This window comes from Pseudorasbora parva, chromosome 4 (genome assembly GCF_024679245.1).
Source record: "Pseudorasbora parva isolate DD20220531a chromosome 4, ASM2467924v1, whole genome shotgun sequence".
Classification (NCBI taxonomy): Eukaryota; Metazoa; Chordata; class Actinopteri; order Cypriniformes; family Gobionidae; genus Pseudorasbora; species Pseudorasbora parva.
The window spans coordinates 17,527,737-17,553,644 of record NC_090175.1 but is presented as its reverse complement, the minus strand read 5'-3'; the positions used below and the strand labels follow the sequence as shown (position 1 = coordinate 17,553,644).

The window sequence follows — 25,908 nt, the reverse complement described above, 5'->3', positions numbered from 1 at the left end:
AATGTTGATTCTACAGTTGGTGATGTTTGAAGAGTGCTTGTTGTAGGCACAGTTGTTGTTTCACTAATAGTTGTTGTGGTGTCAGATACATTTGTTGTTGCTGCATCAGTTGTCAATGTTGATTCTACAGTTGAAGTTGTTGAAGGATTACTTGTGGTTTCCAAAGTCGTTGTTATTTCACCAATAGTTGTGGTCTCAAACATAGTTGTGGTTGCAGCATCAGTTGAAGATGTTTGAAGGGTGCTTGTTGTAGGCACAGTTGTTGTTTCCCCAATAGTTGTTGTGGTATCAGATACAGTTGTTGCTGTTGCTGCATCAGTTGTCAATGTTGATTCTACAGTTGATGAGGTTTGAGGGGTGCTTGTTGTAGGCACAGTTGTTGTTTCACCGATAGTTGTTGTGGTGTCAGATACAGTTGTTGTTCCTGCATCAGTTGTCAATGTTGATTCAACAGTTGAAGATGTTTGAGGGGTGCTTGATGTAGCCATAGTTGTTGTTTCACCAATAGTTGTTGTGGTGTCAGATACAGTTGTTGCTGTTACTGCAACAGTTGTCAATGTCGATTCTACAGTTGGTGATGTTTGAGGGGTGCTTGTTGTAGCCACAGTTGTTGTTTCACCAATAGTTGTTGTGGTGTCAGAAACAGTTGTTGTTGTTGCTGCATCAGTTGTCAATGTTGATTCTACAGTTGGTGATGTTTGAATGGTGCTTGTTGTAGGCACAGTTGTTGTTTCACCAATAGATGTTGTGGTGTCAGATACAGTTGTTGTTGCTGCATCAGTTGTCAATGTTGATTCAACAGTTGAAGATGTTTGAGGGGTGCTTGTTGTAGCCACAGTTGTTGTTTCACCAATAGTTGTTGTGGTGTCAGATACAGTTGTTGTTCCTGCATCAGTTGTCAATGTTGATTCTACAGTTGGTGATGTTTGAGGATTGCTTGTGGTTTCCAAATTCGTTATTGTTGCACCAATAGTTGTTGTGGTGTCAGATACAGTTGTTGTTGTTGTTGCTGCATCAATTGTCAATGTTGATTCTACAGTTGGTGATGTTTGAAGGGTGCTTGTTGTAGGCACAGCTGTTGTTTCACTAATAGTTGTTGTGGTGTCAGATACAGTTGTTGTTACTGCATCAGTTGACAATGGTGATTCTACCGTTGGTGATGTTTGAGGGGTACTTGTTGTAGCCACAGTTGTTGTTTCACCAATAGTTGTTGTGGTGTCAGATACAGTTGTTGTTCCTGCATCAGTTGTCAATGTTGATTCAACAGTTGAAGATGTTTGAGGGGTGCTTGTTGTAGCCACAGTTGTTGTTTCACCAATAGTTGTTGTGGTCTCAAACATAGTTGTGGTTGCAGCATCAGTTGAAGATGTTTGAAGGGTGCTTTTTGTAGGCACAGTTGTTGTTTCACTAATAGTTGTTGTGGTGTCAGATACAGTTGTTGTTGCTGCATCAGTTGTCAATGTTGATTCAACAGTTGAAGATATTTGAGGGGTGCTTGTTGTAGCCACAGTTGTTGTTTCACCAATAGTTGTTGTCGTGTCAGATACAGTTGTTGTTCCTGCATCAGTTGTCAATGTTGTTTCTACAGTTGGTGATGTTTGAGGATTACTTGTGGTTTCCAAATTCGTCATTGTTGCACCAATAGTTGTTGTGGTGTCAGATACAGTTGTTGTTGTTGCTGCATCAGTTGTCAATGTTGAAACTACAGTTGATGATGTTTGAGGGGTGCTTGTTGTATCCACAGATGTTGTTTCACTAATAGTTGTTGTTGTGTCAGACATGGTTGTTGTTACTGCAACAGTTGTCAATGTCGATTCTACAGTTGGTGATGTTTGAGGGGTGCTTGTTGTAGCCACAGTTGTTGTTTCACCAATAGTTGTTGTGGTGTCAGATACAGTTGTTGTTGTTGCTGCATCAGTTGTCAGTGTTGATTCTACAGTTGGTGATGTTTGAATGGTGCTTGTTGTAGGCACAGTTGTTGTTTCACCAATAGTTGTTGTGGTGTCAGATACAGTTGTTGTTGCTGCATCAGTTGTCAATGTTGATTCAACAGTTGAAGATGTCTGAGGGGTACTTGTTGTAGCCATAGTTGTTGTTTCACCAATAGTTGTTGTGGTGTCAGATACAGTTGTTGTTCCTGCATCAGTTGTCAATGTTGATTCTACAGTTGGTGATGTTTGAGGATTACTTGTGGTTTCCAAATTCGTTATTGTTGCACCAATAGTTGTTGTGGTGTCAGATACAGTTGTTGTTGTTGTTGTTGCTGCATCAGTTGTCAATGTTGATTCTACAGTTGGTGATGTTTGAATGGTGCTTGTTGTAGGCACAGCTGTTGTTTCACTAATAGTTGTTGTGGTGTCAGATACAGTTGTTGTTGCTGTATCAGTTGTCAATGTTGATTCTACAGTTGGTGATGTTTGAGGGGTGCTTGTTGTAGGCACAGTTGTTGTTTCACCAATAGTTGTTGTGGTGTCAGATACAGTTGTTGTTACTGCATCAGTTGTCAATGGTGATTCTACCGTTGGTGATGTTTGAGGGGTGCTTGTTGTAGCTTCAGTTGTTGCTTCACCAATAGTTGTTGTGGTGTCAGATACAATTGTTGTTGCTGCATCAGCTGTCAATGTTGATTCTACAGTTGGTGATGTTTGAGGGGTGCTTGTTATTGGCACAGTTGTTGTTTCACTAATAGTTGTTGTGGTGTCAGATACATTTGTTGTTGCTGCATCAGTTGTCAATGTTGATTCTACAGTTGAAGTTGTTGAAGGATTACTTGTGGTTTCCAAAGTCGTTCTTATTTCACCAATAGTTGTGGTCTCAAACATAGTTGTGGTTGCAGCATCAGTTGAAGATGTTTGAAGGGTGCTTGTTGTAGGCACAGTTGTTGTTTCACCAATAGTTGTTGTGGTATCAGATACAGTTGTTGTTGCTGCATCAGTTGTCAATGTTGATTCAACAGTTGAAGATGTTTGAGGGGTGCTTGTTGTAGCCACAGTTGTTGTTTCACCAATAGTTGTTGTGGTGTCAGATACAGTTGTTGTTCCTGCATCAGTTGTCAATGTTGATTCAACAGTTGAAGATGTTTGAGGGGTGCTTGTTGTAGCCATAGTTGTTGTTTCACCAATAGTTGCTGTGGTGTCAGATACAGTTGTTGCTGTTGCTGCATCAATTGTCAATGTTGATTCTACAGTTGATGAGGTTTGAGGGGTGCTTGTTGTAGGCACAGTTGTTGTTTCACTAATAGTTGTTGTGGTGTCAGATACAGTTGTTGTTATTGCATCAGTTGTTAATGGTGATTCTACCGTTGGTGATGTTTGAGGGGTGCTTGTTGTAGCTAAAGTTCTTGCTTCACCAATAGTTGTTGTGGTGTCAGATACAATTGTTGTTGCTGCATCAGTTGTCAATGTTGATTCTACAGTTGGTGATGTTTGTTGGCTGCTTGTTGTAGCCACAGTTGTTGTTTCACCAATAGTTGTTGTGGTGTCAGATACAGTTGTTGTTGCTGCATCAGTTGTCAATGTTGATTCAACAGTTGAAGATGTTTGAAGGGTGCTTGTTGTAGCCACAGTTGTTGTTTCACCAATAGTTGTTGTGGTGTCAGATACAGTTGTTGTTCCTGCATCAGTTGTCAATGTTGATTCTGCAGTTGGTGATGTTTGAGGATTACTTGTGGTTTCCAAATTCGTAATTGTTGCACCAATAGTTGTTGTGGTGTCAGATACAGTTGTTTTTGTTGCTGCATCAATTGTCAATGTTGATTCTACAGTTGGTGATGTTTGAAGGGTGCTTGTTGTAGGCACAGTTGTTGTTTCACTAATAGTTGTTGTGGTGTCAGATACAGTTGTTGTTGCTGCATCAGTTGTCAATGTTGATTCTACAGTTGGTGATGTTTGAAGGGTGCTTGTTGTAGGCACAGTTGTTGTTTCACCAATAGTTGTTGTGGTGTAAGATACAGTTGTTGTTACTGCATCAGTTGTCAATGGTGATTCTACCGTTGGTGATGTTTGAGGGGTGCTTGTTGTAGCTTCAGTTGTTGTTTCACCAATAGTTGTTGTGGTGTCAGATACAATTGTTGTTGCTGCATCAGTTGTCAATGTTGATTCTACAGTTGGTGATGTTTGAGGGGTGCTTGTTGTAGCCACAGTTGTTGTTTCACTAATAGTTGTTGTGGTGTCAGATACAGTTTTTGTTGCTGCATCAGTTGTCAATGTTGATTCTACAGTTGGTGATGTTTGAGGATTACTTGTGGTTTCCAAATTCGTTATTGTTGCACCAATAGTTGTTGTGGTGTCAGATACAGTTGTTGTTGTTGCTGCATCAGTTGTCAATGTTAATTCTACAGTTGAAGATGTTTGAGGGGTGCTTGTTGTAGGCACAGTTGTTGTTTCACCAGTAGTTGTTGTGGTGTCAGATACAGTTGTTGTTGCTGCATCAGTTGTCAATGTTGATTCAAAAGTTGATGATGTTTGAGGGGTGCTTGTTGTAGCCACAGTTGTTGTTTCACCAATAGTTGTTGTGGTGTCAGATACAGTTGTTGTTGCTGCATCAGTTGTCAATGTTGATTCTACAGTTGGTGATGTTTGAGGGGTGCTTGTTGTAGCTACATTTGTTGTTTCACTAATAGTTGTTGTGGTGTCAGATACAGTTGTTGTTGCTGCATCAGTTGTCAATGTTGATTCTACAGTTGGTGATGTTTGAGGGGTGCTTGTTGTAGCCACAGTTTTTGTTTCACTAATAGTTGTTGTGGTGTCAGATACAGTTGTTGTTCCTGCATCAGTTGTCAATGTTGATTCAACAGTTGAAGATGTTTGAGGGGTGCTTGTTGTAGCCACAGTTGTTGTTTCACCAATAGTTGTTGTGGTCTCAAACATAGTTGTGGTTGCAGCATCAGTTGAAGATGTTTGAAGGGTGCTTTTTGTAGGCACAGTTGTTGTTTCACTAATAGTTGTTGTGGTGTCAGATACAGTTGTTGTTGTTGCTGCATCAGTTGTCAATGTTGATTCAACAGTTGAAGATGTTTGAGGGGTGCTTGTTGTAGCCACAGTTGTTGTTTCACCAATAGTTGTTGTCGTGTCAGATACAGTTGTTGTTCCGGCATCAGTTGTCAATGTTGTTTCTACAGTTGGTGATGTTTGAGGATTACTTGTGGTTTCCAAATTCGTCATTGTTGCACCAATAGTTGTTGTGGTGTCAGATACAGTTGTTGTTGTTGCTGCATCAGTTGTCAATGTTGAAACTACAGTTGATGATGTTTGAGGGGTGCTTGTTGTAGCCACAGATGTTGTTTCACTAATAGTTGTTGTTGTGTCAGACATGGTTGTTGTTACTGCAACAGTTGTCAATGTCGATTCTACAGTTGGTGATGTTTGAGGGGTGCTTGTTGTAGCCACAGTTGTTGTTTCACCAATAGTTGTTGTGGTGTCAGATACAGTTGTTGTTGTTGCTGCATCAGTTGTCAGTGTTGATTCTACAGTTGGTGATGTTTGAATGGTGCTTGTTGTAGGCACAGTTGTTGTTTCACCAATAGTTGTTGTGGTGTCAGATACAGTTGTTGTTGCTGCATCAGTTGTCAATGTTGATTCAACAGTTGAAGATGTTTGAGGGGTGCTTGTTGTAGCCACAGTTGTTGTTTCACCAATAGTTGTTGTGGTGTCAGATACAGTTGTTGTTACTGCATCAGTTGACAATGGTGATTCTACAGTTGGTGATGTTTGAGGGGTGCTTGTTGTAGCCACAGTTGTTGTTTCACCAATAGTTGTTGTGGTGTCAGATACAGTTGTTGTTGCTGCATCAGTTATCAATGTTGATTCAACAGTTGAAGATGTTTGAGGGGTGCTTGTTGTAGCCACAGTTGTTGTTTCACCAATAGTTGTTGTGGTGTCAGATACAGTTGTTGTTACTGCATCAGTTGACAATGGTGATTCTACAGTTGGTGATGTTTGAAGGGTGCTTGTTGTAGCCACAGTTGTTGTTTCACCAATAGTTGTTGTGGTGTCAGATACTTTTGTTGTTGCTGCATCAGTTGTCAATGTTGATTCAACAGTTGAAGATGTTTGAGGGGTGCTTGTTGTAGCCACAGTTGTTGTGTCACCAATAGTTGTTGTGGTGTCAGATACAGTTGTTGTTGCTGCATCAGTTATCAATGTTGATTCAACAGTTGAAGATGTTTGAGGGGTGCTTGTTGTAGCCACAGTTGTTGTTTCACCAATAGTTGTTGTGGTGTCAGATACAGTTGTTGTTGCTGCATCAGTTGTCAATGTTGATTCAACAGTTGAAGATGTTTGAGGGGTGCTTGTTGTAGCCACAGTTGTTGTTTCACCAATAGTTGTTGTGGTGTCAGATACAGTTGTTGTTCCTGCATCAGTTGTCAATGTTGATTCTACAGTTGGTGATGTTTGAGGATTACTTGTGGTTTCCAAATTCGTCATTGTTGCACCAATAGTTGCTGTGGTATCAGATACAGTTGTTGTTGTTGTTGTTGCTGCATCAGTTGTCAATGTTAATTCTACAGTTGGTGATGTTTGAAGAGTGCTTGTTGTAGGCACAGTTGTTGTTTCACTAATAGTTGTTGTGGTGTCAGATACATTTGTTGTTGCTGCATCAGTTGTCAATGTTGATTCTACAGTTGAAGTTGTTGAAGGATTACTTGTGGTTTCCAAAGTCGTTCTTATTTCACCAATAGTTTGGGTCTCAAACATAGTTGTGGTTGCAGCATCAGTTGAAGATGTTTGAAGGGTGCTTGTTGTAGGCACAGTTGTTGTTTCACCAATAGTTGTTGTGGTATCAGATACAGTTGTTGTTGCTGCATCAGTTGTCAATGTTGATTCAACAGTTGAAGATGTTTGAGGGGTGCTTGTTGTAGCCACAGTTGTTGTTTCACCAATAGTTGTTGTGGTGTCAGATACAGTTGTTGTTGCTGCATCAGTTGTCAATGTTGATTCTACAGTTGGTGATGTTTGAGGATTACTTGTGGTTTCCAAATTCGTTATTGTTGCACCAATAGTTGTTGTGGTGTCAGATACAGTTGTTGTTGTTGCTGCATCAGTTGTCAATGTTGATTCTACAGTTGGTGATGTTTGAAGAGTACTTGTTGTAGGCACAGCTGTTGTTTCACTAATAGTTGTTGTGGTGTCAGATACAGTTGTTGTTTCTGCATCAGTTGACAATGGTGATTCTAACATTGGTGTTGTTTGAGGGGTGCTTGTTGTAGCTACAGTTGTTATTTCACCAATAGTTGTTGTGGTGTCAGATACAGTTGTTGTTGTTGCTGCATCAGTTGTCAATGTTGATTCAACAGTTGAAGATGTTTGAGGGGTGCTTGTTGTAGCCACAGTTGTTGTTTCACCAATAGTTGTTGTGGTGTCAGATACAGTTGTTGTTGCTGCATCAGTTATCAATGTTGATTCAACAGTTGAAGATGTTTGAGGGGTGCTTGTTGTAGCCACAGTTGTTGTTTCACCAATAGTTGTTGTGGTGTCAGATACAGTTGTTGTTCCTGCATCAGTTGTCAATGTTGATTCTACAGTTGGTGATGTTTGAGGATTACTTGTGGTTTCCAAATTCGTCATTGTTGCACCAATAGTTGCTGTGGTGTCAGATACAGTTGTTGTTGTTGCTGCATCAATTGTCAATGTTGATTCTACAGTTGGTGATGTTTGAAGAGTGCTTGTTGTAGGCACAGTTGTTGTTTCACTAATAGTTGTTGTGGTGTCAGATACATTTGTTGTTGCTGCATCAGTTGTCAATGTTGATTCTACAGTTGAAGTTGTTGAAGGATTACTTGTGGTTTCCAAAGTCGTTGTTATTTCACCAATAGTTGTGGTCTCAAACATAGTTGTGGTTGCAGCATCAGTTGAAGATGTTTGAAGGGTGCTTGTTGTAGGCACAGTTGTTGTTTCCCCTATAGTTGTTGTGGTATCAGATACAGTTGTTGTTGCTGCATCAGTTGTCAATGTTGATTCAACAGTTGAAGATGTTTGAGGGGTGCTTGTTGTAGCCATAGTTGTTGTTTCACCAATAGTTGTTGTGGTGTCAGATACAGTTGTTGCTGTTGCTGCATCAGTTGTCAATGTTGATTCTACAGTTGATGAGGTTTGGGGGGTGCTTGTTGTAGGCACAGTTGTTGTTTCACCGATAGTTGTTGTGGTGTCAGATACAGTTGTTGTTCCTGCATCAGTTGTCAATGTTGATTCAACAGTTGAAGATGTTTGAGGGGTGCTTGTTGTAGCCATAGTTGTTGTTTCACCAATAGTTGTTGTGGTGTCAGATACAGTTGTTGCTGTTGCTGCATCAGTTGTCAATGTTGATTCTACAGTTGATGAGGTTTGAGGGGTGCTTGTTGTAGGCACAGTTGTTGTTTCACTAATAGTTGTTGTGGTGTCAGATACAGTTGTTGTTACTACATCAGTTGTTAATGGTGATTCTACCGTTGGTGATGTTTGAGGGGTGCTTGTTGTAGCTAAAGTTCTTGTTTCACCAATAGTTGTTGTGGTGTCAGATACAATTGTTGTTGCTGCATCAGTTGTCAATGTTGATTCTACAGTTGGTGATGTTTGTTGGCTGCTTGTTGTAGCCACAGTTGTTGTTTCACCAATAGTTGTTGTGGTGTCAGATACAGTTGTTGTTGCTGCATCAGTTGTCAATGTTGATTCTACAGTTGGTGATGTTTGAGGGGTGCTTGTTGTAGCCACAGTTGTTGTTTCACCAATAGTTGTTGTGGTGTCAGATACAGTTGTTGTTTCTGCATCAGTTTTCAATGTTGATTCTACAGTTGGTGATGTTTGAGGGGTGCTTGTTGTAGCTACATTTGTTGTTTCACTAATATTTGTTGTGGTGTCAGATACAGTTGTTGTTGCTGCATCAGTTGTCAGTGTTGATTCTACAGTTGGTGATGTTTGAATGGTGCTTGTTGTAGGCACAGTTGTTGTTTCACCAATAGTTGTTGTGGTGTCAGATACAGTTGTTGTTGCTGCATCAGTTGTCAATGTTGATTCAACAGTTGAAGATGTCTGAGGGGTACTTGTTGTAGCCACAGTTGTTGTTTCACCAATAGTTGTTGTGGTGTCAGATACAGTTGTTGTTCCTGCATCAGTTGTCAATGTTGATTCTACAGTTGGTGATGTTTGAGGATTACTTGTGGTTTCCAAATTCGTTATTGTTGCACCAATAGTTGTTGTGGTGTCAGATACAGTTGTTGTTGTTGTTGTTGCTGCATCAGTTGTCAATGTTGATTCTACAGTTGGTGATGTTTGAAGGGTGCTTGTTGTAGGAACTGCTGTTGTTTCACTAATAGTTGTTGTGGTGTCAGATACAGTTGTTGTTACTGCATCAGTTGACAATGGTGATTCTACCGTTGGTGATGTTTGAGGGGTGCTTGTTGTAGCTACAGTTGTTGTTTCACCAATAGTTGTTGTGGTGTCAGATACAATTGTTGTCGCTGCATCAGTTGTCAATGTTGATTGAACAGTTGAAGATGTTTGAGGGGTGCTTGTTGTAGCCACAGTTGTTGTTTCACCAATAGTTGTTGTGGTGTCAGATACAGTTGTTGTTACTGCATCAGTTGACAATGGTGATTCTACAGTTGGTGATGTTTGAAGGGTGCTTGTTGTAGCCACAGTTGTTGTTTCACCAATAGTTGTTGTGGTGTCAGATACAGTTGTTGTTGCTGCATCAGTTGTCAATGTTGATTCAACAGTTGAAGATGTTTGAGGGGTGCTTGTTGTAGCCACAGTTGTTGTGTCACCAATAGTTGTTGTGGTGTCAGATACAGTTGTTGTTGCTGCATCAGTTATCAATGTTGATTCAACAGTTGAAGATGTTGGAGGGGTGCTTGTTGTAGCCACAGTTGTTGTTTCACCAATAGTTGTTGTGGTGTCAGATACAGTTGTTGTTGCTGCATCAGTTGTCAATGTTGATTCAACAGTTGAAGATGTTTGAGGGGTGCTTGTTGTAGCCACAGTTGTTGTTTCACCAATAGTTGTTGTGGTGTCAGATACAGTTGTTGTTCCTGCATCAGTTGTCAATGTTGATTCTACAGTTGGTGATGTTTGAGGATTACTTGTGGTTTCCAAATTCGTCATTGTTGCACCAATAGTTGCTGTGGTATCAGATACAGTTGTTGTTGTTGTTGTTGCTGCATCAGTTGTCAATGTTAATTCTACAGTTGGTGATGTTTGAAGAGTGCTTGTTGTAGGCACAGTTGTTGTTTCACTAATAGTTGTTGTGGTGTCAGATACATTTGTTGTTGCTGCATCAGTTGTCAATGTTGATTCTACAGTTGAAGTTGTTGAAGGATTACTTGTGGTTTCCAAAGTCGTTCTTATTTCACCAATAGTTGTGGTCTCAAACATAGTTGTGGTTGCAGCATCAGTTGAAGATGTTTGAAGGGTGCTTGTTGTAGGCACAGTTGTTGTTTCACCAATAGTTGTTGTGGTATCAGATACAGTTGTTGTTGCTGCATCAGTTGTCAATGTTGATTCAACAGTTGAAGATGTTTGAGGGGTGCTTGTTGTAGCCACAGTTGTTGTTTCACCAATAGTTGTTGTGGTGTCAGATACAGTTGTTGTTGCTGCATCAGTTGTCAATGTTGATTCTACAGTTGGTGATGTTTGAGGATTACTTGTGGTTTCCAAATTCGTTATTGTTGCACCAATAGTTGTTGTGGTGTCAGATACAGTTGTTGTTGTTGCTGCATCAGTTGTCAATGTTGATTCTACAGTTGGTGATGTTTGAAGAGTACTTGTTGTAGGCACAGCTGTTGTTTCACTAATAGTTGTTGTGGTGTCAGATACAGTTGTTGTTTCTGCATCAGTTGACAATGGTGATTCTACCGTTGGTGTTGTTTGAGGGGTGCTTGTTGTAGCTACAGTTGTTGTTTCACCAATAGTTGTTGTGGTGTCAGATACAGTTGTTGTTGCTGCATCAGTTGTCAATGTTGATTCAACAGTTGAAGATGTTTGAGGGGTGCTTGTTGTAGCCACAGTTGTTGTTTCACCAATAGTTGTTGTGGTGTCAGATACAGTTGTTGTTGCTGCATCAGTTATCAATGTTGATTCAACAGTTGAAGATGTTTGAGGGGTGCTTGTTGTTGCCACAGTTGTTGTTTCACCAATAGTTGTTGTGGTGTCAGATACAGTTGTTGTTCCTGCATCAGTTGTCAATGTTGATTCTACAGTTGGTGATGTTTGAGGATTACTTGTGGTTTCCAAATTCGTCATTGTTGCACCAATAGTTGCTGTGGTGTCAGATACAGTTGTTGTTGTTGCTGCATCAATTGTCAATGTTGATTCTACAGTTGGTGATGTTTGAAGAGTGCTTGTTGTAGGCACAGTTGTTGTTTCACTAATAGTTGTTGTGGTGTCAGATACATTTGTTGTTGCTGCATCAGTTGTCAATGTTGATTCTACAGTTGAAGTTGTTGAAGGATTACTTGTGGTTTCCAATGTCGTTGTTATTTCACCAATAGTTGTGGTCTCAAACATAGTTGTGGTTGCAGCATCAGTTGAAGATGTTTGAAGGGTGCTTGTTGTAGGCACAGTTGTTGTTTCCCCAATAGTTGTTGTGGTATCAGATACAGTTGTTGTTGCTGCATCAGTTGTCAATGTTGATTCAACAGTTGAAGATGTTTGAGGGGTGCTTGTTGTAGCCATAGTTGTTGTTTCACCAATAGTTGTTGTGGTGTCAGATACAGTTGTTGCTGTTGCTGCATCAGTTGTCAATGTTGATTCTACAGTTGATGAGGTTTGAGGGGTGCTTGTTGTAGGCACAGTTGTTGTTTCACCGATAGTTGTTGTGGTGTCAGATACAGTTGTTGTTCCTGCATCAGTTGTCAATGTTGATTCAACAGTTGAAGATGTTTGAGGGGTGCTTGTTGTAGCCATAGTTGTTGTTTCACCAATAGTTGTTGTGGTGTCAGATACAGTTGTTGCTGTTGCTGCATCAGTTGTCAATGTTGATTCTACAGTTGATGAGGTTTGAGGGGTGTTTGTTGTAGGCACAGTTGTTGTTTCACTAATAGTTGTTGTGGTGTCAGATACAGTTGTTGTTACTGCATCAGTTGTTAATGGTGATTCTACCGTTGGTGATGTTTGAGGGGTGCTTGTTGTAGCTAAAGTTCTTGTTTCACCAATAGTTGTTGTGGTATCAGATACAATTGTTGTTGCTGCATCAGTTGTCAATGTTGATTTTACAGTTGGTGATGTTTGTTGGCTGCTTGTTGTAGCCACAGTTGTTGTTTCACTAATAGTTGTTGTTGTGTCAGACATGGTTGTTGTTACTGCAACAGTTGTCAATGTCGATTCTACAGTTGGTGATGTTTGAGGGGTGCTTGTTGTAGCCACAGTTGTTGTTTCACCAATAGTTGTTGTGGTGTCAGATACAGTTGTTGTTGTTGCTGCATCAGTTGTCAGTGTTGATTCTACAGTTGGTGGTGTTTGAATGGTGCTTGTTGTAGGCACAGTTGTTGTTTCACCAATAGTTGTTGTGGTGTCAGATACAGTTGTTGTTGCTGCATCAGTTGTCAATGTTGATTCAACAGTTGAAGATGTCTGAGGGGTACTTGTTGTAGCCATAGTTGTTGTTTCACCAATAGTTGTTGTGGTGTCAGATACAGTTGTTGTTCCTGCATCAGTTGTCAATGTTGATTCTACAGTTGGTGATGTTTGAGGATTACTTGTGGTTTCCAAATTCGTTATTGTTGCACCAATAGTTGTTGTGGTGTCAGATACAGTTGTTGTTGTTGTTGCTGCATCAGTTGTCAATGTTGATTCTACAGTTGGTGATGTTTGAATGGTGCTTGTTGTAGGCACAGCTGTTGTTTCACTAATAGTTGTTGTGGTGTCAGATACAGTTGTTGTTGCTGTATCAGTTGTCAATGTTGATTCTACAGTTGGTGATGTTTGAGGGGTGCTTGTTGTAGGCACAGTTGTTGTTTCACCAATAGTTGTTGTGGTGTCAGATACAGTTGTTGTTACTGCATCAGTTGTCAATGGTGATTCTACCGTTGGTGATGTTTGAGGGGTGCTTGTTGTAGCTTCAGTTGTTGCTTCACCAATAGTTGTTGTGGTGTCAGATACAATTGTTGTTGCTGCATCAGCTGTCAATGTTGATTCTACAGTTGGTGATGTTTGAGGGGTGCTTGTTATTGGCACAGTTGTTGTTTCACTAATAGTTGTTGTGGTGTCAGATACATTTGTTGTTGCTGCATCAGTTGTCAATGTTGATTCTACAGTTGAAGTTGTTGAAGGATTACTTGTGGTTTCCAAAGTCGTTCTTATTTCACCAATAGTTGTGGTCTCAAACATAGTTGTGGTTGCAGCATCAGTTGAAGATGTTTGAAGGGTGCTTGTTGTAGGCACAGTTGTTGTTTCACCAATAGTTGTTGTGGTATCAGATACAGTTGTTGTTGCTGCATCAGTTGTCAATGTTGATTCAACAGTTGAAGATGTTTGAGGGGTGCTTGTTGTAGCCACAGTTGTTGTTTCACCAATAGTTGTTGTGGTGTCAGATACAGTTGTTGTTCCTGCATCAGTTGTCAATGTTGATTCAACAGTTGAAGATGTTTGAGGGGTGCTTGTTGTAGCCATAGTTGTTGTTTCACCAATAGTTGTTGTGGTGTCAGATACAGTTGTTGCTGTTGCTGCATCAGTTGTCAATGTTAATTCTACAGTTGATGAGGTTTGAGGGGTGCTTGTTGTAGGCACAGTTGTTGTTTCACTAATAGTTGTTGTGGTGTCAGATACAGTTGTTGTTATTGCATCAGTTGTTAATGGTGATTCTACCGTTGGTGATGTTTGAGGGGTGCTTGTTGTAGCTAAAGTTCTTGCTTCACCAATAGTTGTTGTGGTGTCAGATACAATTGTTGTTGCTGCATCAGTTGTCAATGTTGATTCTACAGTTGGTGATGTTTGTTGGCTGCTTGTTGTAGCCACAGTTGTTGTTTCACCAATAGTTGTTGTGGTGTCAGATACAGTTGTTGTTGCTGCATCAGTTGTCAATGTTGATTCAACAGTTGAAGATGTTTGAAGGGTGCTTGTTGTAGCCACAGTTGTTGTTTCACCAATAGTTGTTGTGGTGTCAGATACAGTTGTTGTTCCTGCATCAGTTGTCAATGTTGATTCTGCAGTTGGTGATGTTTGAGGATTACTTGTGGTTTCCAAATTCGTAATTGTTGCACCAATAGTTGTTGTGGTGTCAGATACAGTTGTTTTTGTTGCTGCATCAATTGTCAATGTTGATTCTACAGTTGGTGATGTTTGAAGGGTGCTTGTTGTAGGCACAGTTGTTGTTTCACTAATAGTTGTTGTGGTGTCAGATACAGTTGTTGTTGCTGCATCAGTTGTCAATGATGATTCTACAGTTGGTGATGTTTGAAGGGTGCTTGTTGTAGGCACAGTTGTTGTTTCACCAATAGTTGTTGTGGTGTAAGATACAGTTGTTGTTACTGCATCAGTTGTCAATGGTGATTCTACCGTTGGTGATGTTTGAGGGGTGCTTGTTGTAGCTTCAGTTGTTGTTTCACCAATAGTTGTTGTGGTGTCAGATACAATTGTTGTTGCTGCATCAGTTGTCAATGTTGATTCTACAGTTGGTGATGTTTGAGGGGTGCTTGTTGTAGCCACAGTTGTTGTTTCACTAATAGTTGTTGTGGTGTCAGATACAGTTTTTGTTGCTGCATCAGTTGTCAATGTTGATTCTACAGTTGGTGATGTTTGAGGATTACTTGTGGTTTCCAAATTCGTTATTGTTGCACCAATAGTTGTTGTGGTGTAAGATACAGTTGTTGTTGTTGCTGCATCAGTTGTCAATGTTAATTCTACAGTTGAAGATGTTTGAGGGGTGCTTGTTGTAGGCACAGTTGTTGTTTCACCAGTAGTTGTTGTGGTGTCAGATACAGTTGTTGTTGCTGCATCAGTTGTCAATGTTGATTCAAAAGTTGATGACGTTTGAGGGGTGCTTGTTGTAGCCACAGTTGTTGTTTCACCAATAGTTGTTGTGGTGTCAGATACAGTTGTTGTTGCTGCATCAGTTGTCAATGTTGATTCTACAGTTGGTGATGATTGAGGGGTGCTTGTTGTAGCTACATTTGTTGTTTCACTAATAGTTGTTGTGGTGTCAGATACAGTTGTTGTTGCTGCATCAGTTGTCAATGTTGATTCTACAGTTGGTGATGTTTGAGGATTACTTGTGGTTTCCAAATTCGTCATTGTTGCACCAATAGTTGTTGTGGTGTCAGATACAGTTGTTGTTGTTGCTGCATCAGTTGTCAATGTTGAAACTACAGTTGATGATGTTTGAGGGGTGCTTGTTGTAGCCACAGATGTTGTTTCACTAATAGTTGTTGTTGTGTCAGACATGGTTGTTGTTACTGCAACAGTTGTCAATGTCGATTCTACAGTTGGTGATGTTTGAGGGGTGCTTGTTGTAGGCACAGTTGTTGTTTCACTAATAGTTGTTGTGGTGTCAGATACATTTGTTGTTGCTGCATCAGTTGTCAATGTTGATTCTACAGTTGAAGTTGTTGAAGGATTACTTGTGGTTTCCAAAGTCGTTCTTATTTCACCAATAGTTGTGGTCTCAAACATAGTTGTGGTTGCAGCATCAGTTGAAGATGTTTGAAGGGTGCTTGTTGTAGGCACAGTTGTTGTTTCACCAATAGTTGTTGTGGTATCAGATACAGTTGTTGTTGCTGCATCAGTTGTCAATGTTGATTCAACAGTTGAAGATGTTTGAGGGGTGCTTGTTGTAGCCACAGTTGTTGTTTCACCAATAGTTGTTGTGGTGTCAGATACAGTTGTTGTTGCTGCATCAGTTGTCAATGTTGATTCTACAGTTGGTGATGTTTGAGGATTACTTGTGGTTTCCAAATTCGTTATTGTTGCACCAATAGTTGTTGTGGTGTCAGATACAGTTGTTGTTGTTGCTGCATCAGTTGTCAATGTTGATTCTACAGTTGGTGATGTTTGAAGAGTACTTGTTGTAGGCACAGCTGTTGTTTCACTAATAGTTGTTGTGGTGTCAGATACAGTTGTTGTTTCTGCATCAGTTGACAATGGTGATTCTACCGTTGGTGTTGTTTGAGGGGTGCTTGTTGTAGCTACAGTTGTTGTTTCACCAATAGTTGTTGTGGTGTCAGATACAGTTGTTGTTGCTGCATCAGTTGTCAATGTTGATTCAACAGTTGAAGATGTTTGAGGGGTGCTTGTTGTAGCCACAGTTGTTGTTTCACCAATAGTTGTTGTGGTGTCAGATACAGTTGTTGTTGCTGCATCAGTTATCAATGTTGATTCAACAGTTGAAGATGTTTGAGGGGTGCTTGTTGTAGCCACAGTTGTTGTTTCACCAATAGTTGTTGTGGTATCAGATACAGTTGTTGTTGCTGCATCAGTTGTCAATGTTGATTCAACAGTTGAAGATGTTTGAGGGGTGCTTGTTGTAGCCACAGTTGTTGTTTCACCAATAGTTGTTGTGGTGTCAGATACAGTTGTTGTTCCTGCATCAGTTGTCAATGTTGATTCAACAGTTGAAGATGTTTGAGGGGTGCTTGTTGTAGCCATAGTTGTTGTTTCACCAATAGTTGTTGTGGTGTCAGATACAGTTGTTGCTGTTGCTGCATCAGTTGTCAATGTTGATTCTACAGTTGATGAGGTTTGAGGGGTGCTTGTTGTAGGCACAGTTGTTGTTTCACTAATAGTTGTTGTGGTGTCAGATACAGTTGTTGTTATTGCATCAGTTGTTAATGGTGATTCTACCGTTGGTGATGTTTGAGGGGTGCTTGTTGTAGCTAAAGTTCTTGCTTCACCAATAGTTGTTGTGGTGTCAGATACAATTGTTGTTGCTGCATCAGTTGTCAATGTTGATTCTACAGTTGGTGATGTTTGTTGGCTGCTTGTTGTAGCCACAGTTGTTGTTTCACCAATAGTTGTTGTGGTGTCAGATACAGTTGTTGTTGCTGCATCAGTTGTCAATGTTGATTCAACAGTTGAAGATGTTTGAAGGGTGCTTGTTGTAGCCACAGTTGTTGTTTCACCAATAGTTGTTGTGGTGTCAGATACAGTTGTTGTTCCTGCATCAGTTGTCAATGTTGATTCTGCAGTTGGTGATGTTTGAGGATTACTTGTGGTTTCCAAATTCGTAATTGTTGCACCAATAGTTGTTGTGGTGTCAGATACAGTTGTTTTTGTTGCTGCATCAATTGTCAATGTTGATTCTACAGTTGGTGATGTTTGAAGGGTGCTTGTTGTAGGCACAGTTGTTGTTTCACTAATAGTTGTTGTGGTGTCAGATACAGTTGTTGTTGCTGCATCAGTTGTCAATGATGATTCTACAGTTGGTGATGTTTGAAGGGTGCTTGTTGTAGGCACAGTTGTTGTTTCACCAATAGTTGTTGTGGTGTAAGATACAGTTGTTGTTACTGCATCAGTTGTCAATGGTGATTCTACAGTTGGTGATGTTTGAGGGGTGCTTGTTGTAGCCACAGTTGTTGTTTCACTAATAGTTGTTGTGGTGTCAGATACAGTTTTTGTTGCTGCATCAGTTGTCAATGTTGATTCTACAGTTGGTGATGTTTGAGGATTACTTGTGGTTTCCAAATTCGTTATTGTTGCACCAATAGTTGTTGTGGTGTAAGATACAGTTGTTGTTGTTGCTGCATCAGTTGTCAATGTTAATTCTACAGTTGAAGATGTTTGAGGGGTGCTTGTTGTAGGCACAGTTGTTGTTTCACCAGTAGTTGTTGTGGTGTCAGATACAGTTGTTGTTGCTGCATCAGTTGTCAATGTTGATTCAAAAGTTGATGATGTTTGAGGGGTGCTTGTTGTAGCCACAGTTGTTGTTTCACCAATAGTTGTTGTGGTGTCAGATACAGTTGTTGTTGCTGCATCAGTTGTCAATGTTGATTCTACAGTTGGTGATGTTTGAGGGGTGCTTGTTGTAGCTACATTTGTTGTTTCACTAATAGTTGTTGTGGTGTCAGATACAGTTGTTGTTGCTGCATCAGTTGTCAATGTTGATTCTACAGTTGGTGATGTTTGAGGGGTGCTTGTTGTAGCCACAGTTGTTGTTTCACTAATAGTTGTTGTGGTGTCAGATACAGTTGTTGTTCCTGCATCAGTTGTCAATGTTGATTCAACAGTTGAAGATGTTTGAGGGGTGCTTGTTGTAGCCACAGTTGTTGTTTCACTTATAGTTGTTGTGGTCTCAAACATAGTTGTGGTTGCAGCATCAGTTGAAGATGTTTGAAGGGTGCTTTTTGTAGGCACAGTTGTTGTTTCACTAATAGTTGTTGTGGTGTCAGATACAGTTGTTGTTGTTGCTGCATCAGTTGTCAATGTTGATTCAACAGTTGAAGATGTTTGAGGGGTGCTTGTTGTAGCCACAGTTGTTGTTTCACCAATAGTTGTTGTCGTGTCAGATACAGTTGTTGTTCCTGCATCAGTTGTCAATGTTGTTTCTACAGTTGGTGATGTTTGAGGATTACTTGTGGTTTCCAAATTCGTCATTGTTGCACCAATAGTTGTTGTGGTGTCAGATACAGTTGTTGTTGTTGCTGCATCAGTTGTCAATGTTGAAACTACAGTTGATGATGTTTGAGGGGTGCTTGTTGTAGGCACAGTTGTTGTTTCACTAATAGTTGTTGTGGTGTCAGATACATTTGTTGTTGCTGCATCAGTTGTCAATGTTGATTCTACAGTTGAAGTTGTTGAAGGATTACTTGTGGTTTCCAAAGTCGTTCTTATTTCACCAATAGTTGTGGTCTCAAACATAGTTGTGGTTGCAGCATCAGTTGAAGATGTTTGAATGGTGCTTGTTGTAGGCACAGTTGTTGTTTCACCAATAGTTGTTGTGGTATCAGATACAGTTGTTGTTGCTGCATCAGTTGTCAATGTTGATTCAACAGTTGAAGATGTTTGAGGGGTGCTTGTTGTAGCCACAGTTGTTGTTTCACCAATAGTTGTTGTGGTGTCAGATACAGTTGTTGTTGCTGCATCAGTTGTCAATGTTGATTCTACAGTTGGTGATGTTTGAGGATTACTTGTGGTTTCCAAATTCGTTATTGTTGCACCAATAGTTGTTGTGGTGTCAGATACAGTTGTTGTTGTTGCTGCATCAGTTGTCAATGTTGATTCTACAGTTGGTGATGTTTGAAGAGTACTTGTTGTAGGCACAGCTGTTGTTTCACTAATAGTTGTTGTGGTGTCAGATACAGTTGTTGTTTCTGCATCAGTTGACAATGGTGATTCTACCGTTGGTGTTGTTTGAGGGGTGCTTGTTGTAGCTACAGTTGTTGTTTCACCAATAGTTGTTGTGGTGTCAGATACAGTTGTTGTTGCTGCATCAGTTGTCAATGTTGATTCAACAGTTGAAGATGTTTGAGGGGTGCTTGTTGTAGCCACAGTTGTTGTTTCACCAATAGTTGTTGTGGTGTCAGATACAGTTGTTGTTGCTGCATCAGTTATCAATGTTGATTCAACAGTTGAAGATGTTTGAGGGGTGCTTGTTGTAGCCACAGTTGTTGTTTCACCAATAGTTGTTGTGGTATCAGATACAGTTGTTGTTGCTGCATCAGTTGTCAATGTTGATTCAACAGTTGAAGATGTTTGAGGGGTGCTTGTTGTAGCCACAGTTGTTGTTTCACCAATAGTTGTTGTGGTGTCAGATACAGTTGTTGTTCCTGCATCAGTTGTCAATGTTGATTCAACAGTTGAAGATGTTTGAGGGGTGCTTGTTGTAGCCATAGTTGTTGTTTCACCAATAGTTGTTGTGGTGTCAGATACAGTTGTTGCTGTTGCTGCATCAGTTGTCAATGTTGATTCTACAGTTGATGAGGTTTGAGGGGTGCTTGTTGTAGGCACAGTTGTTGTTTCACTAATAGTTGTTGTGGTGTCAGATACAGTTGTTGTTATTGCATCAGTTGTTAATGGTGATTCTACCGTTGGTGATGTTTGAGGGGTGCTTGTTGTAGCTAAAGTTCTTGCTTCACCAATAGTTGTTGTGGTGTCAGATACAATTGTTGTTGCTGCATCAGTTGTCAATGTTGATTCTACAGTTGGTGATGTTTGTTGGCTGCTTGTTGTAGCCACAGTTGTTGTTTCACCAATAGTTGTTGTGGTGTCAGATACAGTTGTTGTTGCTGCATCAGTTGTCAATGTTGATTCAACAGTTGAAGATGTTTGAAGGGTGCTTGTTGTAGCCACAGTTGTTGTTTCACCAATAGTTGTTGTGGTGTCAGATACAGTTGTTGTTCCTGCATCAGTTGTCAATGTTGATTCTGCAGTTGGTGATGTTTGAGGATTACTTGTGGTTTCCAAATTCGTAATTGTTGCACCAATAGTTGTTGTGGTGTCAGATACAGTTGTTTTTGTTGCTGCATCAATTGTCAATGTTGATTCTACAGTTGGTGATGTTTGAAGGGTGCTTGTTGTAGGCACAGTTGTTGTTTCACTAATAGTTGTTGTGGTGTCAGATACAGTTGTTGTTGCTGCATCAGTTGTCAATGATGATTCTACAGTTGGTGATGTTTGAAGGGTGCTTGTTGTAGGCACAGTTGTTGTTTCACCAATAGTTGTTGTGGTGTAAGATACAGTTGTTGTTACTGCATCAGTTGTCAATGGTGATTCTACCGTTGGTGATGTTTGAGGGGTGCTTGTTGTAGCTTCAGTTGTTGTTTCACCAATAGTTGTTGTGGTGTCAGATACAATTGTTGTTGCTGCATCAGTTGTCAATGTTGATTCTACAGTTGGTGATGTTTGAGGGGTGCTTGTTGTAGCCACAGTTGTTGTTTCACTAATAGTTGTTGTGGTGTCAGATACAGTTTTTGTTGCTGCATCAGTTGTCAATGTTGATTCTACAGTTGGTGATGTTTGAGGATTACTTGTGGTTTCCAAATTCGTTATTGTTGCACCAATAGTTGTTGTGGTGTAAGATACAGTTGTTGTTGTTGCTGCATCAGTTGTCAATGTTAATTCTACAGTTGAAGATGTTTGAGGGGTGCTTGTTGTAGGCACAGTTGTTGTTTCACCAGTAGTTGTTGTGGTGTCAGATACAGTTGTTGTTGCTGCATCAGTTGTCAATGTTGATTCAAAAGTTGATGATGTTTGAGGGGTGCTTGTTGTAGCCACAGTTGTTGTTTCACCAATAGTTGTTGTGGTGTCAGATACAGTTGTTGTTGCTGCATCAGTTGTCAATGTTGATTCTACAGTTGGTGATGTTTGAGGGGTGCTTGTTGTAGCTACATTTGTTGTTTCACTAATAGTTGTTGTGGTGTCAGATACAGTTGTTGTTGCTGCATCAGTTGTCAATGTTGATTCTACAGTTGGTGATGTTTGAGGGGTGCTTGTTGTAGCCACAGTTGTTGTTTCACTAATAGTTGTTGTGGTGTCAGATACAGTTGTTGTTCCTGCATCAGTTGTCAATGTTGATTCAACAGTTGAAGATGTTTGAGGGGTGCTTGTTGTAGCCACAGTTGTTGTTTCACCAATAGTTGTTGTGGTCTCAAACATAGTTGTGGTTGCAGCATCAGTTGAAGATGTTTGAAGGGTGCTTTTTGTAGGCACAGTTGTTGTTTCACTAATAGTTGTTGTGGTGTCAGATACAGTTGTTGTTGTTGCTGCATCAGTTGTCAATGTTGATTCAACAGTTGAAGATGTTTGAGGGGTGCTTGTTGTAGCCACAGTTGTTGTTTCACCAATAGTTGTTGTCGTGTCAGATACAGTTGTTGTTCCTGCATCAGTTGTCAATGTTGTTTCTACAGTTGGTGATGTTTGAGGATTACTTGTGGTTTCCAAATTCGTCATTGTTGCACCAATAGTTGTTGTGGTGTCAGATACAGTTGTTGTTGTTGCTGCATCAGTTGTCAATGTTGAAACTACAGTTGATGATGTTTGAGGGGTGCTTGTTGTAGCCACAGATGTTGTTTCACTAATAGTTGTTGTTGTGTCAGACATGGTTGTTGTTACTGCAACAGTTGTCAATGTCGATTCTACAGTTGGTGATGTTTGAGGGGTGCTTGTTGTAGGCACAGTTGTTGTTTCACTAATAGTTGTTGTGGTGTCAGATACATTTGTTGTTGCTGCATCAGTTGTCAATGTTGATTCTACAGTTGAAGTTGTTGAAGGATTACTTGTGGTTTCCAAAGTCGTTCTTATTTCACCAATAGTTGTGGTCTCAAACATAGTTGTGGTTGCAGCATCAGTTGAAGATGTTTGAAGGGTGCTTGTTGTAGGCACAGTTGTTGTTTCACCAATAGTTGTTGTGGTATCAGATACAGTTGTTGTTGCTGCATCAGTTGTCAATGTTGATTCAACAGTTGAAGATGTTTGAGGGGTGCTTGTTGTAGCCACAGTTGTTGTTTCACCAATAGTTGTTGTGGTGTCAGATACAGTTGTTGTTGCTGCATCAGTTGTCAATGTTGATTCTACAGTTGGTGATGTTTGAGGATTACTTGTGGTTTCCAAATTCGTTATTGTTGCACCAATAGTTGTTGTGGTGTCAGATACAGTTGTTGTTGTTGCTGCATCAGTTGTCAATGTTGATTCTACAGTTGGTGATGTTTGAAGAGTACTTGTTGTAGGCACAGCTGTTGTTTCACTAATAGTTGTTGTGGTGTCAGATACAGTTGTTGTTTCTGCATCAGTTGACAATGGTGATTCTACCGTTGGTGTTGTTTGAGGGGTGCTTGTTGTAGCTACAGTTGTTGTTTCACCAATAGTTGTTGTGGTGTCAGATACAGTTGTTGTTGCTGCATCAGTTGTCAATGTTGATTCAACAGTTGAAGATGTTTGAGGGGTGCTTGTTGTAGCCACAGTTGTTGTTTCACCAATAGTTGTTGTGGTGTCAGATACAGTTGTTGTTGCTGCATCAGTTATCAATGTTGATTCAACAGTTGAAGATGTTTGAGGGGTGCTTGTTGTAGCCACAGTTGTTGTTTCACCAATAGTTGTTGTGGTGTCAGATACAGTTGTTGTTGCTGCATCAGTTGTCAATGTTGATTCTACAGTTGGTGATGTTTGAGGGGTGCTTGTTGTAGCTACATTTGTTGTTTCACTAATAGTTGTTGTGGTGTCAGATACAGTTGTTGTTGCTGCATCAGTTGTCAATGTTGATTCTACAGTTGGTGATGTTTGAGGGGTGCTTGTTGTAGCCACAGTTGTTGTTTCACTAATAGTTGTTGTGGTGTCAGATACAGTTGTTGTTCCTGCATCAGTTGTCAATGTTGATTCAACAGTTGAAGATGTTTGAGGGGTGCTTGTTGTAGCCACAGTTGTTGTTTCACCAATAGTTGTTGTGGTCTCAAACATAGTTGTGGTTGCAGCATCAGTTGAAGATGTTTGAAGGGTGCTTTTTGTAGGCACAGTTGTTGTTTCACTAATAGTTGTTGTGGTGTCAGATACAGTTGTTGTTGTTGCTGCATCAGTTGTCAATGTTGATTCAACAGTTGAAGATGTTTGAGGGGTGCTTGTTGTAGCCACAGTTGTTGTTTCACCAATAGTTGTTGTCGTGTCAGATACAGTTGTTGTTCCTGCATCAGTTGTCAATGTTGTTTCTACAGTTGGTGATGTTTGAGGATTACTTGTGGTTTCCAAATTCGTCATTGTTGCACCAATAGTTGTTGTGGTGTCAGATACAGTTGTTGTTGTTGCTGCATCAGTTGTCAATGTTGAAACTACAGTTGATGATGTTTGAGGGGTGCTTGTTGTAGCCACAGATGTTGTTTCACTAATAGTTGTTGTTGTGTCAGACATGGTTGTTGTTACTGCAACAGTTGTCAATGTCGATTCTACAGTTGGTGATGTTTGAGGGGTGCTTGTTGTAGCCACAGTTGTTGTTTCACCAATAGTTGTTGTGGTGTCAGATACAGTTGTTGTTGTTGCTGCATCAGTTGTCAGTGTTGATTCTACAGTTGGTGATGTTTGAATGGTGCTTGTTGTAGGCACAGTTGTTGTTTCACCAATAGTTGTTGTGGTGTCAGATACAGTTGTTGTTGCTGCATCAGTTGTCAATGTTGATTCAACAGTTGAAGATGTCTGAGGGGTACTTGTTGTAGCCACAGTTGTTGTTTCACCAATAGTTGTTGTGGTGTCAGATACAGTTGTTGTTCCTGCATCAGTTGTCAATGTTGATTCTACAGTTGGTGATGTTTGAGGATTACTTGTGGTTTCCAAATTCGTTATTGTTGCACCAATAGTTGTTGTGGTGTCAGATACAGTTGTTGTTGTTGTTGTTGTTGTTGCTGCATCAGTTGTCAATGTTGATTCTACAGTTGGTGATGTTTGAAGGGTGCTTGTTGTAGGAACTGCTGTTGTTTCACTAATAGTTGTTGTGGTGTCAGATACAGTTGTTGTTACTGCATCAGTTGACAATGGTGATTCTACCGTTGGTGATGTTTGAGGGGTGCTTGTTGTAGCTACAGTTGTTGTTTCACCAATAGTTGTTGTGGTGTCAGATACAATTGTTGTCGCTGCATCAGTTGTCAATGTTGATTCAACAGTTGAAGATGTTTGAGGGGTGCTTGTTGTAGCCACAGTTGTTGTTTCACCAATAGTTGTTGTGGTGTCAGATACAGTTGTTGTTACTGCATCAGTTGACAATGGTGATTCTACAGTTGGTGATGTTTGAAGGGTGCTTGTTGTAGCCACAGTTGTTGTTTCACCAATAGTTGTTGTGGTGTCAGATACTTTTGTTGTTGCTGCATCAGTTGTCAATGTTGATTCAACAGTTGAAGATGTTTGAGGGGTGCTTGTTGTAGCCACAGTTGTTGTGTCACCAATAGTTGTTGTGGTGTCAGATACAGTTGTTGTTGCTGCATCAGTTATCAATGTTGATTCAACAGTTGAAGATGTTTGAGGGGTGCTTGTTGTAGCCACAGTTGTTGTTTCACCAATAGTTGTTGTGGTGTCAGATACAGTTGTTGTTGCTGCATCAGTTGTCAATGTTGATTCAACAGTTGAAGATGTTTGAGGGGTGCTTGTTGTAGCCACAGTTGTTGTTTCACCAATAGTTGTTGTGGTGTCAGATACAGTTGTTGTTCCTGCATCAGTTGTCAATGTTGATTCTACAGTTGGTGATGTTTGAGGATTACTTGTGGTTTCCAAATTCGTCATTGTTGCACCAATAGTTGCTGTGGTATCAGATACAGTTGTTGTTGTTGTTGCTGCATCAGTTGTCAATGTTAATTCTACAGTTGGTGATGTTTGAAGAGTGCTTGTTGTAGGCACAGTTGTTGTTTCACTAATAGTTGTTGTGGTGTCAGATACATTTGTTGTTGCTGCATCAGTTGTCAATGTTGATTCTACAGTTGAAGTTGTTGAAGGATTACTTGTGGTTTCCAAAGTCGTTCTTATTTCACCAATAGTTGTGGTCTCAAACATAGTTGTGGTTGCAGCATCAGTTGAAGATGTTTGAAGGGTGCTTGTTGTAGGCACAGTTGTTGTTTCACCAATAGTTGTTGTGGTATCAGATACAGTTGTTGTTGCTGCATCAGTTGTCAATGTTGATTCAACAGTTGAAGATGTTTGAGGGGTGCTTGTTGTAGCCACAGTTGTTGTTTCACCAATAGTTGTTGTGGTGTCAGATACAGTTGTTGTTGCTGCATCAGTTGTCAATGTTGATTCTACAGTTGGTGATGTTTGAGGATTACTTGTGGTTTCCAAATTCGTTATTGTTGCACCAATAGTTGTTGTGGTGTCAGATACAGTTGTTGTTGTTGCTGCATCAGTTGTCAATGTTGATTCTACAGTTGGTGATGTTTGAAGAGTACTTGTTGTAGGCACAGCTGTTGTTTCACTAATAGTTGTTGTGGTGTCAGATACAGTTGTTGTTTCTGCATCAGTTGACAATGGTGATTCTACCGTTGGTGTTGTTTGAGGGGTGCTTGTTGTAGCTACAGTTGTTGTTTCACCAATAGTTGTTGTGGTG

At 40.3% G+C, this 25,908-nt stretch overlaps 1 protein-coding gene across 1 annotated transcript in view; it reads right to left on the bottom strand.

The window, feature by feature from the left end:
- Positions 1-25,908, bottom strand: part of LOC137073777 (mucin-2-like) — a gene marked incomplete at its 3' end in the record, with an annotated part of 69,571 nt that overhangs the window by 13,678 nt on the left and 29,985 nt on the right. Inside the window, exons 3-11 of the mRNA XM_067442485.1 lie at positions 18,126-18,307; positions 17,208-17,229; positions 16,565-16,945; positions 15,179-15,361; positions 14,402-14,539; positions 5,861-6,010; positions 5,238-5,323; positions 2,319-2,378; positions 1,152-1,237 (exon numbers count right to left, since the gene is read on the bottom strand). Of these exons, the coding sequence (XP_067298586.1) occupies positions 1,152-1,237; positions 2,319-2,378; positions 5,238-5,323; positions 5,861-6,010; positions 14,402-14,539; positions 15,179-15,361; positions 16,565-16,945; positions 17,208-17,229; positions 18,126-18,307 (1,288 nt within the window). The remainder of the gene's footprint in view (positions 1-1,151; positions 1,238-2,318; positions 2,379-5,237; positions 5,324-5,860; positions 6,011-14,401; positions 14,540-15,178; positions 15,362-16,564; positions 16,946-17,207; positions 17,230-18,125; positions 18,308-25,908) is intronic.